At 43.4% G+C, this 15711-nt stretch overlaps 1 protein-coding gene across 1 annotated transcript in view; it reads right to left on the bottom strand.

The window, feature by feature from the left end:
* MSN (moesin) overlaps positions 1 to 15711 on the bottom strand; it is a 40676-nt gene extending 24965 nt beyond the window's left edge. The window contains exon 1 of the mRNA XM_058814322.1: positions 15585 to 15711. Coding sequence (XP_058670305.1) covers positions 15585 to 15596 — 12 coding nt within the window. The 5' untranslated portion in view covers positions 15597 to 15711. The remainder of the gene's footprint in view (positions 1 to 15584) is intronic.

Raw genomic sequence — 15711 nt, 5'->3', positions numbered from 1 at the left:
ACTAAATTTGTGCTCATATGGTGTTATTCCTTCCTTGTGAAGGAGCAGGGCAGGAGGCCAGCTTGGATTGAGAAGCTGCTGTGGAGCCACACCTGAGCACAGTCACACCAGAGCTGTGTCCCCACCACCAGCAACTGCTCTTTGTCCCCAGCAAGACAAGATGGCTCATGTGGGCAACAAACCACAGCACCCACACAGCTTCAGGAGCCACGCTGCTGGGGACAGGAAGGGGAAGCAGGCCAGAGCACCAGCCTGCAAGATCAACAAAGTTCACAGCTTTGAGAAGCCTGCTTGCAAAAAGTGTATAGAGAAAGGCTGGAGGCACCAGCACCTAAGAAAGGGTGGAAGCAGCAGTGTCTGGGCAGACATGGTCTGTGCCATCTGTGGCATTTAATACTTCATTGAGACACCAAAGGATGCTGCCAGTGTTTGCCCATAGCTTCCAGCAAAACTCACCTCCACAGCACCAATTTAAAAGCACTGGGCATGGGGGAAACAGAGTTACATCACATCAGCCATAAAAAAGATAAGCTTTCCTATACGGAGCTTGAAAGAGCAGAGGATTTCTGCTTTACCTAACAAAGGGGCTCAAAATAAGCCAATTCTGTGCCCATTCCAACTGCATTTCCATAAATTTTCTGACAAGGTTTATAGTAGTCATTGCATCCAGTGGTTGAAACCCTAACCCTGTTCTTGAAAAAAGTAAAGACAAGAAACTGACTGAGGTGATTAATGAGATTAGCTCAGTTGGTTAGAGCATGGTGCTAATAGCATCCAAGATTGCAGTTTCAATCCCCCTACACATCATACACTTGAGAGCTGGACTTGATCTTTGTGGGTCCCTTCAAACTCAGAATACTCTCTGTGTGTGTGTATGTGTCTGTAACAAAATCTGCTACAATATATAATGCTAAAGGTCAGTTTCAAAAAAGGAAACCAAGTGATTTATTCTAATATAAACCCTGGCATACTGTAGTGTCAGAGCCCTGGTATATTTGTTTGACTGTTAATCTCAAAATAATCCTGTGTTAATTTGTACTGCTTATCTCACAGTGATGAGAAGGAAAATAAAATTCTTCCATACAGCAAGTGGTAATCAGGAATGCCTCCATTAAAAAAAAAAAAAAAATCTGTTTCCTTGAAGGCAGTTGCTGCCATTGAAAAGGCAATCCCTACAGAGCACAGCAACACTTTATTGCTTGTCTGGTTCTCAAGACCAAGCATGAGAAGCCACAGCTCCCTTCCTGTTTAAGTGCTCCTCTGCATGTGATTGATGCCTGGCACTCAGAGAGGCCTGAGCAGAGGATCACTAAGCAGAGTTGGAGGGGATCATCCTTGCAGGACATGCTTATCAGTCCAGAGATCAGCTATTCATATCAAGTTAGGGAATCTACTTCAGACACCCTTATAAAAACTAGGGATCCCGTTTTGGTTTTTTTTTCCTCAAATGGTGGAGAATCAGATTTATTACCCTCAAGGATAGTTTCTCTTACAAGTGAGGTCTCCTTCAAACCATGTTCACAGAGTTCACAAGAAAACTTCCAAAAAGCCTGCTCCTCATGCAAAGGGTCTGTTTTTTGCAGTTGCCTTGCTTTAGATGCCTTCACTCACTCACCCTGCCCCAGCTTTGCAGCTTTCTCACAATCAATGTTTCCCTGCTCTGGAGACACCTTCCTTCAGTAGCACCAGCGAGCACTCAAAGCCAGGGCTGTGCCAATGCTGGCTCCATAGGGCTGCAGATCTCCACACTTCAGAACTCTACAGGTATCATTTACCCAATTTAATCAGTGATCTGATTTGGGCAGGCAACTTCTTCAGGAAGAAGGTTCTACTTTACAAAGACTACTACAAAGTTATTAATTCAAACCTATTATTAAAATTCCCCTACCGCCCACACAGCATGGCTTCCAAAATCATTCATGATGTTTCCAGGTTAAAGGTGCTTAAATATAATTCCTTACTTTTCAACCAGTCACCTCCCACCAATGGTGTTTGAACACCCTGGCTATTAGCAGCTTGCCATCCTCTCTAGAGAGCAAAGGAGTTTCACTTAGAGGAAAGGAGTTGCAAGATGAGAGTACTGAGCCAGCAGAAGCAGCCATGGGTGGATCCCCACCCATTTACGGTCAAAACCAGATACTTGTATGCCACTTATTACACTACTTACTCCCAACCTTGTGCAATGGATCAATTCCTCTATTTTTGCCATTTCCTTTTCCATAAATAGATTCTTCAAGCACCTCCCTTTGCTTTCCTGTAGCTGTTCCAAGTAATTACCATTGCCATTTTCTGTTTCTTTAGAGTCAGTTTGAAGAAGTCCTTGGAATAACTATTTTTGTACCTGCTGTTTGAGCTGCTTAGAGAGAACATCCTTTACTAGTCAAAACTAGGAAATTAAAATACCATGGGGAAAATCCCCAACATCTGGATCAGCAGGTAAAACTTGAAGCAAAATCTAGCAATGTGCAGTTGCCATCATTCAACTTTTACAATCTGTGCAGCTTTGGGTCTTGTTTTGGGGAGGTTGCTTGTTTGTAAACACCTTTTTTTTGTGCCTGTTAGAAGAGCCTTTCTCTGGGGAAGCATACACACCTACTAAGGGCTCTTCACACTAATAGTAGGGTTGGCAGTGGTATTTCACATGTCAGACCTTAACCACATCCCTTGCTAAAGCTCTTCAACCTCAGGGCAGTTAGCAGGCAGTGGGCATGTTTGAATGCCAGCACGGTTTGGGTGACATTCCTCACACTACTGGGTGCTCCTCCCAGGCAATCCTACTCACAGGTTACAAACAAGAGTTTTGTGCCACCTCCCTTTTGTTGTAGACCATACAAAGGTGTTATGATCCTGGCTGTGACTGCAGTCGCTCAACCAGCAAAACAGTCCCTGCACTCCCTACCACCACCAGAGGCACTTCAGATTTTCTGAAAGGCTCTTAGGAAGCAACTTTCCCCCCACTCCAACCTCCCCTGTGCCCAGTTCTTCCCCTTCCATCCTGAAGCCAAGGGCAGGGAGTTTCCCAGAACTGTTTAACAGCTGCAAATACCCAGTGTGAGGGGCTGATCAGGCAAGACTGGAGCCAGGATATGTTCCCAAAAAGTCAATGAGCTTTCCAAACATAGCATCCAGTGAATGCCTGCCAAATTCACAGGCACCTACTTTGCTGGAAGGAGCTCAAAACAAGATCAAGACAGGATGCTAACAAGACAAGTGTGACCTACATTGAGGCATCACATGTAAAGCAAGTACTTGAGGTTCATGAGCTAACAGACTAAATACTCAGCTCCTATGAAAAGGTCTCTAAATTCATCTACAGTTAAGAATTGTTTCCGAAGTAACTTGGAATCAAGGGCAAATAAAATTGCTACACTCCAACTCTCTGGTAATCACTAAAGACACTTTCCACAGGGAAAAAAAGCACGAAGATAACTGCTGTGGCCAAGCTCTTCCTTCTAAAGGACTCACATTTAGATAAAAGAGCAAGCTTATCTTGCTTCACGTGCTTCTCTCTGGCCTTCAACTAAGAGACTCCTAGCAGTTTAGCTCTGTTACAGGGAGGGGAGCTGAACACAGGGCTGCCTGTTCTAGACACCCAGAGCATGGCCTGGGTGTGGCACATCAAGTTCTTGGCCAGCTCACAGCCCTCACTGAACCTCTGAACAATGGCCAGACTTCTAGGAGCTAGAACACAGTCTTACTGTGGGATCTGACTGCCCAGACTATGAGCCATCCCTCCAAATTTAACTACATGCACAGTCAAGTATGAGCTAAAGCTGTTTCATCATCCTGTGATTTTCAGCTTTATCATTTCCAGCACGCTAGACAAATCCTGCAACTTCCTTTCAGTACAGGGTCTCATTTAGGCTGGCTAAATTTTCATATCTATTTAGGTCACAGTTCCCTAAAACACAGAATTTCCCCTAAATGGTTCAGTTCTACACTTCTTTTTAATATTCAGTTTCCCCACCCATATTTGCTTCCCTCACCACCGACCTATTTTAAATAGTTCTGTTGGGACTGTCCACAGTTTATAAAAAATCAGCTTGTGATTGCTGAAGTAGTCTTTGTTATTTTAAGCTCCATCCAGTTAGGCATCTGAGCTTTCCTAGTACACAGGAGAGCAGCTACACCACCCTGACACAGAACCCATGTCCCAAAAGGTTCCTGAAGGGGCACAGGAGCTGAGGAGAGCAGAGCCAGCACATACAGTGTCTGTATCCACCACCACAGGAACCCATCCTGCACAGCCTGCACCCTCCCAATCAGTTCTCTGGGTTCATTCTTGTACTCCACAACTACACCACAAGTAGGAATTCAAAAGGCTGAATCAGGGTGGGAATAACTCTTCTGTTATTTTCTCCAATAGAATAATTTCATTGGTCCTATTCAGCACATTTAGACAGGGGCACTGCTGCAGGCCATAGAACAGCAACAAGGGCAAGATGGGTTTTTGGGTACAACTGGGCAAGATGGACCATGCTATTGAACCACTCTCATTCCTCACTCCCAGGCATACCTGCTTTATCCTTTGCAGCAGCTCTGATTCACAACCCCTTGGTGAGATTTACCATCAAGCCACATGTACACGTGTCATTAACCCCATTTTCTGTTGAACTTCAGAACAGACCTGATGCAAAACTTTACAGTGGCAGCAAACCATCAAAGCTCTCAAGCAAGCAACCAAGTTGATTTAGCTCATTCAAGGCTGCAATTAAAGCCACACTCTTGGCTTCACATTCAAACACTTCTTGAAATACACTGTTAGAAATGGGGCTGTTTTAGAAAGAAAGCCTGATAAACTTCAGCTAACACCTGAGACCTAGATGCATTGATAAAGACGTTGCTGAATGGCCAGGAATGTCAGTGGTCAAGTAAGACTTATTAACATAAACAGACTTCTTGTATCAACTGGGCAAGAGTAATTTCCTTCCATGAATTGCAGTTTCAATACCTGGATCCCTAATTCTCCTCTACAGAGATGTTATGGACCATCTTTATGCAGCCAGACATGCAGATAAGCCAAACTGTTAGTGGTCCACCTAAAGCTGCAGGTCAAAACTAGGAAACTCTACTGGGTAGTAGGAAGAGAAATAGCCAGATACTGAGTACATCTCCTGAGTAGGTCATGCATGCAGATATAACCTAAAAAAGTAAAACTCACTACACTAAGGAGAGGCAGGGAGCCTGAAAACAAGCTTTCTGCAAAGAACACTCAAAAGTCATCTTGAGAGTTTAGCTCTTACCCAGACCTGCAGTGTGGGGTTGCTTTATGTTTTCAGGTTTTTCCATCTGCTAAGGTACAGCAGCATAGGGCTGACAGACTTGAATTCAACTTTGATCAAAGTCAGGGCTCCTTCAATGTTCCTTCATGAAATATCTTACCCCTAACTGCACTTCACCAGAACAGTGGGAGCTGTAAGAGCAGCTAACTACTCCTGCTCAGGCTTGATGTGGAAATTGATAGATCCATATTAATGCATATAATCACCCATCTCTCTCGAAGGGAATGGCAGAGCAGCAAAATCCCTTGGTTTATAAGACTGTCTGAATCCTCTCCGATCACAATTATTGTCAAATCCTTCCAAACACTGCCAAATCAAAGCTGTCATTTGAATATGGTAAAAGCATTTAATGGCAAAGCCTATGGATTAAATCTGTCAGAACTTGAAGCAGCAAAGGAGCAGGGCAGCCTTCTGTCAGATTTTTACTTGATTATTTACCATTGTCAGAACAAACAGTAAGATAGCATTGTATTTCTGTGCATCATGCTGAAGCAAGTGCTGTTCATATTGGTCTGATTTGGAGTGATTTGGAAGTTACTCAGTCATTCTATTTACTCTGTCTTTTGGTAGATTCAAGACAACACTACTATACTGATATATACTGAAAATGCTGTAAGAAATAAAATAAAATGCAAAATGCTGGCATGGACCCTCTTTCAAAAAAAAAGATCTCTAACCTAAACTGCTGAATGTGCAAAAGGGTATTCAAACTGAGCATAATACATTGCATTGCCTCTTGCAGTCACTCTTCAATCTGAGATGTTTGTAACAAACCACAGAGCAAGATAAAGGAAAAAAAAACCCTAAGTTGGGGGTTTTTGAGAGTTGCACTTCTGTGTGTATGGCTGTCAACACAGAAGTCCAGGTAAACAGTGCAGAATCTATTGGTCTCTATAGATTTCACAGAGCCTAAGACACAAGCAGCAGCAAGACATTACAAGTGGAGCAAGAAAATTAATTTTCAGGAACTTGCTGCTGCCCAGTTTGTCATAGCTGGGTCAGAATATTATCAATTCCAGGTACAGTTTAGTGTTTTAAGCAAACCAAAAAATTTCAAGGCAACACTTGGGGTTTTTTTCAATACTAACTTCAGGTAAGAGGGGTTCCTTGATAGCTTTTGAAGCAAAGGTTTAGCATAGCAACAACGTAAGTATTTGTCATCTCAGTATTACAGCAAAGAGTAAGTCACAGTCCAGCTTCTGTAACAAAATCAGCACAATGGAGCTGCAGGCTGGAGGACCAAGACATCACTTATCAAAATGTTTCCTTGGCTTAGTGATAAAGCATTTCATGGTCTTGAATAATAACACTCTTCAAGCTTTCCACAGTCCCAAACATGGATTTGGAGCTTCCTGACATTTTTAGTAATACTAGCATTTTCTGAGCCTGTTGTTCAAATTACCAGCAACCTTAGAGTTTTTGAGGCAGCTCACAAAATGAGCCGTCATGTCTAACAGCTCATACAGCAGCTTCTGGTTGTCTAGGGAATTGTGAAGAGTGAAGTGATAGAACATAATCATTTTACTGCTCTCTGCTTCCAGTACTTCACTAATGCAAACAAATCCACATGTTGAGTGTGCTTTAGTGAAAATTACAGATACTGCAACAAAAATCCAGGAGCTTAAAGAGCACATTTTATTTCAGTAACAGAAGAAGCCAGGTTTCTCTTTAGGCAAGCTCAGATCCTGATTTTTCACTGTAGGTGGATAACTGTAGCTACAGAATACTGAATATGGACAGACAATGGTTTTAATACATCTCAGCTGAAGCCTTCATTGTCTACCCAAAAAAAACCAGGTTAAGTTAATCAGTCACTTAAAAAAAAAGTGGTTTTATGACTCCTTTAATACTGAGATACATGTAGGAACAAATGAAATAAACAGATGTTGGCAAAACAATTATTGATGCTTTGGCTTTTCATCTCATCTCACAGACCACAGACATTTATTAACATTTGGATGTAGTAATATACAACTACATACAGTAGTAACTAACAACACACTAGAGAAGCAACACCGCTCTTAGGCCTGCTGTGCAGTGTCTCCATTAATGACTGCTGTCAAAACTTAGAGGGACATATGAATACAGTGAGCAATATAATATAGTGACATTCCTAAATGATAACTTTGCTGATTTAAAAAAAAAAAACACACACAAACCATACACCAAAGCAAACACATCATAATGTTGCATGTTTTTATTGCTTTAACATCGAGTATTCTATTGTCCTGGCTGTGCTATAAGCAAGCTTCTTTTAATCCTTCCAGCTTTCCAGGCAATTTTGCTTTCTTGCAGATCTGTTTTAGAAGTCAGAGAGTAATTAGATTAACCAAGTTACTGGATGGTACTGAAAGGACATTAAAGTGTTTAAAAGATAATGCAGTCATCAGGCACAGCATATGTGGGCTGTTGGTATCCTGCTACAATAAGGTCACCCACTCAATGGATGAAGGAAAGGTGGTGGATGCAGTTTTTCAGTATTTTAGTAAAGCTTTTGTCTCTCACAGCATCCTTCTGGACAAATTGTTCAGCTGCAAGATAAGGAAGCTCAAATTGTGCAGGATGAAGAAGCAGTGGAGGCAGGGCTCAGAGGGCTGCAGGGAATGGGGCTGTGTCTGGCTGGCAATCAGTCAGCAGTGATGTTCCCCAGGTCTCCATAATGGGCCAGTGTGGCTCGGTATTTTTATCAAATGATGTGGTTTGCAGGGGCTGAATGCACCATTAGCAAAGGTCCTGACAATAGCAGCACTGGCTGTGCTGCTGACTCACTCGAGGGACACGAGGGCTTGAAAAGGCATCTAGATAACTCACAGCATGATTGATCAGTGGCATTAAATTTAAAAAGAACAAATGCCAGATTCTGCACGTGGAGCAGAGTAATACCAGGCAGAATTCCAAAGTGCAAGAGGAGTGGGAGGAGAGCAGCCCTGCAGAAAGGGATCTGAGTGCTGGTCAGCAGCAGGCTCAGGAGCTGCCAGCACTGGGCCCTTGGAGACAAGAGGGCAAAACACACCCTGGGGGGCATCAAACACAGCAAAAACAACCAGTCCAAAGAGGTTATTTTCATTAAAGTGTGTACTCAATGATCTGTAAGCAAATCCTTACTCCTAATACATATGTACAAGCCCCTCCCTCTCTATTATTTCTGACTAATAGGATTGTTTTCATATAAGATGTATGGGACCACCAAGTATTGTGTGGGTTTTGCAATAAAACTTTTTACTGGGCAACCTGATTTTGCTTGAATTTGTTAGCAGTGGAACTGCCTTATTTCTTACAGTGTGCCTTCAGAACCATTTGCTGACATTCTGCAAGTCCTGTAGACTACAATCATCAGAAAGATATCCAGTTCTGGATTTTAACAGAGAAAAAAAATTATACACAACCAAAACCCTCTTGTCCATCCAGAAAACTGCCTGAAAAGACATTTAGCATATTGAGGAACTATTTTTTTTTTTGCCTTCTGAGAATACTGTTCTGGCAAAGTGAATTTAAAAAATAAAATCTATGCCATATTTATATTCTTAGAGACATTATGAATGAAAAGACACACCTCTGGGGGATGGAAGATATCATGTATCCTGACACTTCATCCTAATCATTTCTCTGGCAGTTCAGTTTCTGCACTGTAACCAAGCACAATGGAATTCTGGGCTAACTTTTTCCTTGCCATAGCTTTTGAACTGTACTGTACAGCTGTGGCAAGGAAAAAGCCCAGAATTCCATTAGTTAGCCTAGAATTCTATACTTTATTAGCCTATGCTATATAAAACCAAATACATTTATTAAATGCTGTGACTAAGTGGTTGATCAGATTGCAATAGCAGATTTTTCCTGTACTAAGTCACTTCATCACCATAACTAAATTCCCAATCAAGAGAAGAAAAAATGCTCTGATAAAGGACTACAAAGGAGAATAGTAAATATCAGTGATATACAGACAAGACTGGTTCATGGCATGTCATCAGTTTACAGCTGAACTCAAAGACCTTTTCCAACCAAACTGATTCTATGAGTCCACCTCAAGAATATAGGAAGGTATACAACGGCAGAGTAACTCTTCTCCAATATGTTGCATGCAAAATTCTCCAATATCAACTAAACAACCCCACTAAAAAAAAAAAAAAAAGAAAAAAAAAAAAAAGACAACAAAAAATACAACAAGCAAGTTTTTACAGTATTCACACTCCAGGACAGTACATTTCTGTGCCTGAGAACTCTTCCTCTAGGAAACAAACAAAAGAGAACTAGAAATTTGCAAGAATACAGCTCAGTCTGGGCCATGAATACCATGGCACTTGATTTACTGTTTCAGGTATTCTTTCTGAACTCTTCTGAGATTTCATTTTACTCTACACAGAATCACAGCTGGCAGAGAAAGGAGTGTCTCTTCCCTCTTCTAGTCCCTCATTCTTGCCTAATTACATGTTTCTCTACAGAGCTGATCAGGTTCAGAGCTTTTTCATTCATTCCTCCTTCAGGGGCACTCCTCTGCCCTTTCCCATAGCTATTCATCAACCAGCAACAGCCAAAGGGAAAGAGGCTTAGCATGGCCAAGTACTCCTCTGCCTTAGCCTGGCAAAAGGATGAGAACTGATCAACGTTCTTTCCTCCACACTTTGTATCTTTCAATCGGCTCCTCAGCTACTACTGCAGCTTCAGAGATGTTAGTACAACTAGGAAAAAGCATTCTGCAGGAGTCATGCCTTTAAAAACATCTTCAAAGGATGTTTTTTCCCCCATTTGAGTTCAACAAACTGCTATACAAAGACGAGGAGTTTCTGACTGCCCCACTGCTGCCCTGGAGGATCACACATTCAGAGAAGTGAATATATCCTTTCACAGCTGCACAGGAAGGAAGCAGCACTAGATCACCAACCTATTGATAGCCACAGTTGCTGTGGCCATAATTATTTCTTGTCAATATAAGGCCCAAACTTCTGCAATTTCAGGTTCTAAACCCCTGAACAGTTGTAGATGTTCAACTAAACCCCTGCCAGTGACTGTCTCTTCCTTCCTCCCCACTAAGTATTTGCTTTAAATACTACCTTAAGAGTCAGCATTAGCTACTGGACTCAGAAGGGTGGGGTTTGTGCCCACAACTTCCAAAACACTTGAATGCTCCACCTAGAAACAGCCACAGGAAGGTTACATAGATGTCCTTGAAAGAGTGGCCTTCCATCAACCTAGAGACTTCAGCCTAGTTTGGAAGTTTCAGATGGGATGAAAACAAACTTTTAACTCAATATTATTGGCTGCACTATGCAAATACCTGCTGTTCCCAAATACCCCTAGGGAAAAGCAAGCAATTAACTGGCTGCTTACTATTGCTCTTAATTTACATCAGTTAATTGCCCTGGATTATTCCTGGGTAGAGAGAGATTTCCTCTTTTCTAATAGTGTGAGTACAGCAGCAGAGAGTTGGTTTCTGGTATAATCACTGAGCAAACAGATAAAAGGGAAACGGGACACTGGAATGACAGAGATCCAAGGAGTTGAAATCTTGAAGCTCTTTTCAAACAAACCCCATTGTAGTTCTCAGAACAGTGATTAAGCACAGATAACAGCTTTATTGTGCAAATTCAGGGAGGCCCTCTTGCTGCACAGAAGGGGAAAAAAAAAATGAAGTCAGCCAAATAAGGTTGCTTGAGCTGCACGGAGCCAGGAAAGAGTCCAGGAGATGACGCAGCCAGAGGAAGCTTTTAGTCAGTTTCCTCCAGAGGCTGGAGCAGAGCCAGAGCCACCTCTGTGGAGGAAGAGGGGCTTCTCTGAGGAGCAGCCATTGAGCAGCAGGGACGTGGCCAGGCCAGCAGCCCCAGCAGGGCACTGTCCCCAGGCACACCCAGGGCCACAAGCAGAAGGTGTTTGAATCCTTCGGATTCAGTTCATCAGCTCTCTCAAGCAGCTACTAGGGACTTAGTGAGCTTTTTGAGAATTTCACTTCAGACTAGACATTATACATAAAACGACTGAACCAAGTTTCCTCTAGAGGCAGAGATGCCGTTTCCTTTCAAAATAAGTGAGTCCATATTAAGACATCTTATGAACCATCCTCATGACTAAAGTTGTAATGAAACTTCAGGGGTGACTAATCACACAAGGTGGAATCACCCAAGGAAATGCCCTGAAGGTTTAAAAAAAAAGCTGTTTGTAGTCGTTATGGTGACAGGATATTTGCAAGAAGCAAGTGATGGTGAACCCCTGATAGGAGGCACCCTGTTCCCCATGGGATTCTTACAGCAGAAGCAGCAAACATAAAGCTCTCCTGGGGCCCTTTTTATTGGGTGCACCTCACCAACCTGCACCTTGATCAGCTGCCTCAGGCAACAAAGCAAGAGGGCAAAAATTAAATAAAGGACTCAACTAAGACATTTAATCTTCTAAAATCTCTTGTATGATAAGTATACGTAACATTGTCACCTTGAAGTTTTATGAACTGAATCACGGCTACCAGTTCAGATCAGGCACTTGGAACAGTTCTTGCTCACAACAGTGTAAAACCAGAACAACTAATGGGTTTTGCCCTGTCAGGGCTAGGGCTTGCCATAAGATGAGAAAGAAAGATTTTACCAGTATGTAAAAACAAAGTGAGTATTTGTTTCTCATCAACGGTGTACTTTTAAATCCCTGTTTAACTTTAATATAGAAGGCCTAAAAGTACGAAACAGAAGCTTTTGCTCACTGTCAAGCTTTATTGCTTCACCTGACATGAAGTAAAACCTTGCCATTCTTGCAGAACCTACGGACCAAGCTGTTGAATACAACACAAGCTAGGGTGCAAAGGCCTTTCCTGTTTTGCAAAATCCCATGGTAGGCATAAAGCTACAGATAATTCACTGCTTCCCAGTTTCAGTGGTTCACCTGCTTCCACTGTAAACTCAGCATGTTTTAGCTATTGCTGCTTCTGAACTACAAAGTTATCTGAAAATCACCAACAGGGGAAACACTTCTGTATAAAAAGGTCTTTGGGAGCATTCAAACGCATATCTTTACAGCAAGTCATATCTGATGGCATTAGAAGAAACATATAATGGATTGAAGTTAGCACACATGTAAAACTTGGATCAGTGTCACCAAGCTTCCCAAGTTTACTGAGTGAGGAAGAGACAGCACCAATGGGCCAGTCATGAAATAAGACAGACAGCATCTAGAATGCTTCATAGCACAACAGGATGAGGAGAGAAGTGCCCATCTAATAAAGTCACACTTTTCATCACTATGCTTTTCCTCTTCAAGGCATCAAGCAAATTCCACTAGAGGAAATAAAAGAAAAACGATCCAAACAAATGTAGCAGTCTACTCATAGTTGCCATCTTGTTGCAGCATTTCGTAGCAAGTAGCCACAGACAAAAGAAACTAATTAACCAGAGGATTCTCCTGATACACACATCAGTATCTCAGTTGCTTTTCTTCTAACCAGAACCTTGAAACTCCAAAGAACAATGGAAAAAAAAAACTTCTGGGACCTTTTGAGTCCTGCTGGGAATTAGGACCATCAATTCAAACTACAGATAGAGTCCCTAAAGATCCTGATAACTATTACTACACTTAGCTTCAAGCTAAGGTATAATAAAGTCTGGACTGGTACCTTTTCCCTTGTTACCTTCTAAAATTTCTGTATTCACAAGACTAGCTTTGATTAAAGCCCTTTCTCTACAATGTTACCCAAAAGAGAACTGCCCAAGTGCCGGTGACAGGACTGTTGAGAGCACACCTCACACGTGATGAATGCTCCTGTTTCACGTTCAGTGGCCCATCCATTCACAGAGCAAGCACATGCATGGGCAAAATAGTCAATGAACCCCAAAACAGAAACCTTGCACCAATCAGGGAGAGATCAGAGCCTACTCATGGCAAATAAACAGACTGCACACACAAATGGAGGAGAGACTTGCCAAAGCTTGACACCAGCTCATTTTTAGCACTCATCTGCTTCCACCCTCTGCAATACAAAGCATGGGAGGAATTATATGCCCTTTTTGGTGTCTCCTTTAACTGTCCTGTTTAAACTTTGCAGGACACAACATATTTAAGCCAGAGTTGTATCACTAAATTAAACAGGGAAGGTTTCCTGTTTAGAGTATGGCAAGATCAGCAGGCTGATGCATGATGGACTTTCTACACAGCCTACAAAGCCTCCAGCAACCAAACCTCCCCATTACATGTCACAACAGCAAATCATGTGCACTAGTTCAAAGGTTACCAGAGTTAATCTTGGATTCTTATTAATAGTGCTACACAGCCTAGTGTCACTCATAGCAAGCCTCCCATAACAAAATGGAAATCTCCAGCTACATGTGCTAACATTTAGCCCAGCTTGAGGAGGTGTAGAGACTCAGAACTCAACAGGTTTTGCTGCTTAAGCCACGCAGCAGCATGTTTCTATAAGCCTGGTGAGATGAATGATAAGAGCTACCAACCAAGTAGTTTTGACACAAATGCTTTTCCTGCCCAGCCAGAACTGTTCTCTAGAACATTTCCTCCATCTGTCTTCTTCACAATGGATTTATTTTTGTGATGAAGCCCACATAAACCTACATCTAACTGCCCAGGTTTCACCCACATTTGACCTTGATTTTTTTTCCTTGACTGAGGAAAGTGTCTTGGATTTTACTGTTTTGTTAATTAAGCAGCTATTAACAAATCTTAAGCCAGCACAGTAGTAGTCATGTTTATTTCACATGAAGAACTGATTACACAGTTATGCCAGCATATCCTGTTCCTGCAAACCAAAGCTCAAGAAATAATGTTTCAAATATTATTTCAGTTGGGTCTGTAACTAGAGCAGATGAGGCAGGAAACCAAAGGCTGATACAGCAGCAGGCCCTGCAGCTCTGTACTGCAACAGGCACAGACACTGAACTGCTCTCTGGAGAACCCTCAGCGTGCAACACAAAGCATTACACCAAAACACTTGCATTTCTCTATCTGCTCCAGTTTTTAAAAGCTCCAAAAGCAGAACTGCTCTGTCAAAACAAGAAAGCAGCAGACTGAGAAGGTGAATCCGGCCCAGGGTGTGTCTGGGAGGCTGCAACGAGCACCTCGCTGCCAGCTCAGATTCAGCCTGGTGCTGGGAACCCCGCCCCGCAAGCCGCTCTCGGTCAGGATTTCTTGGCCGATCCACGCTAAAAAAAGTCACTCACCACGACTGTAAACTCTCTAGCTAAAAGGTCTCAAGCATAGAACTCCCCTAACTTGTGCCATTTCTGTTAATCTTACTGAACTTGTTGCTCTATATAGGCTTTTTTAATAAGTAAATCTTCAGTAATCACTAATATTTAATGGAAGGCCTTTCTAAAGCTTAAGAAAATACTGTCTTAACCTTGAAGAGGCTGAGGTTTGATATCCTTCAATACACTGATGTTTGAATAATAATAACCATGATCTACCTATCCATGCTATCAGAGATGGCAGTTAAGACATCAGGAAAAGTAGCTGTCAATCAAATAAGCATTCAATATCTACAGTGAAGAAAGTAAACTATTAAAAGAAAATCACTGCAGATTTCATTTCAATTTCTATTTGCACTGAGGTGAGTTTCTGTTTGGATTTGTTTTTTTCCTGTCCTTTATGTAAACCACAAGCTCTTAGCTTAAACATTAGATTTCTTAGACCATTTCAGATCACTCCGGTACGGAAACATCCAGAGACTTCCAGCCTGCTCTTCCTGTTTTATCAATGAAGGGCTGGGACTAATCCTTTCGCTCCAACCAGGAGAAATTAAATGGAAAAACCCCATGCTCCTCATTAGTCACCGAACTCCTGCTGCGAGGAGAGTCAAGTACGGACTTGACTAGACTTTCTAAAGTACCAAAATCTCCTCGGCCAAGAAATACCTCGAGTCAAGCTGGGACAAGGTTCCCTGGCAACCCAAACTGACTAAGCGCAACTTGTGAAAACCCCAACTTCTGCTCTTCGGGAAGCGCACGAGGCGGCCATAGCAGCCGCCCGCTCCCTCCGGGCTCTCGGAGCCTCGCCCCGCTGCCCCCCCGGCCCCAGGGGCACACGCGGGCGGGCGGCGCCGCCGCCGAGCTCCGCCGGACATTTTAGGGCGGAGAGGCGGCCCCGCCGCGCCGAGACCCCGCGCTCGCTCCAGGCGCGGCCCCTCGGGCGGGGGAGCACAAGATGGAGGGGCTGGGCGGGAGGCTCCGCTCCCCGGGGCTCCTCCGTGCCCCTCACCGCTCCCTCCGGCGCGGCCGAGCCCGGGCGGGAGGAGCCCCCAGGCCGCGCCCGCCCGGCCCCGCGCACCCGCCCGCAGCCCGCGGCGGGGCCTCCGCGCTGCCCCGCGCCGGCGGCACCCACCGTTTTCGGCATCTTCCCGGCGGGCTGGGCACGGCCGTCGCTCCTCCTGCGCCGGTGGGGATCCGCACGGGCTCCTCGCTGCTTCTAACGGGACTCCGCGCCTCTCCGCCCGGCCAGGCCCCGCCCG

This window comes from Ammospiza caudacuta, chromosome 14 (assembly GCF_027887145.1).
Source record: "Ammospiza caudacuta isolate bAmmCau1 chromosome 14, bAmmCau1.pri, whole genome shotgun sequence".
In the NCBI taxonomy this organism is placed as follows: domain Eukaryota; kingdom Metazoa; phylum Chordata; class Aves; order Passeriformes; family Passerellidae; genus Ammospiza; species Ammospiza caudacuta.
This window is presented reverse-complemented; position numbering and strand designations above follow the sequence as displayed.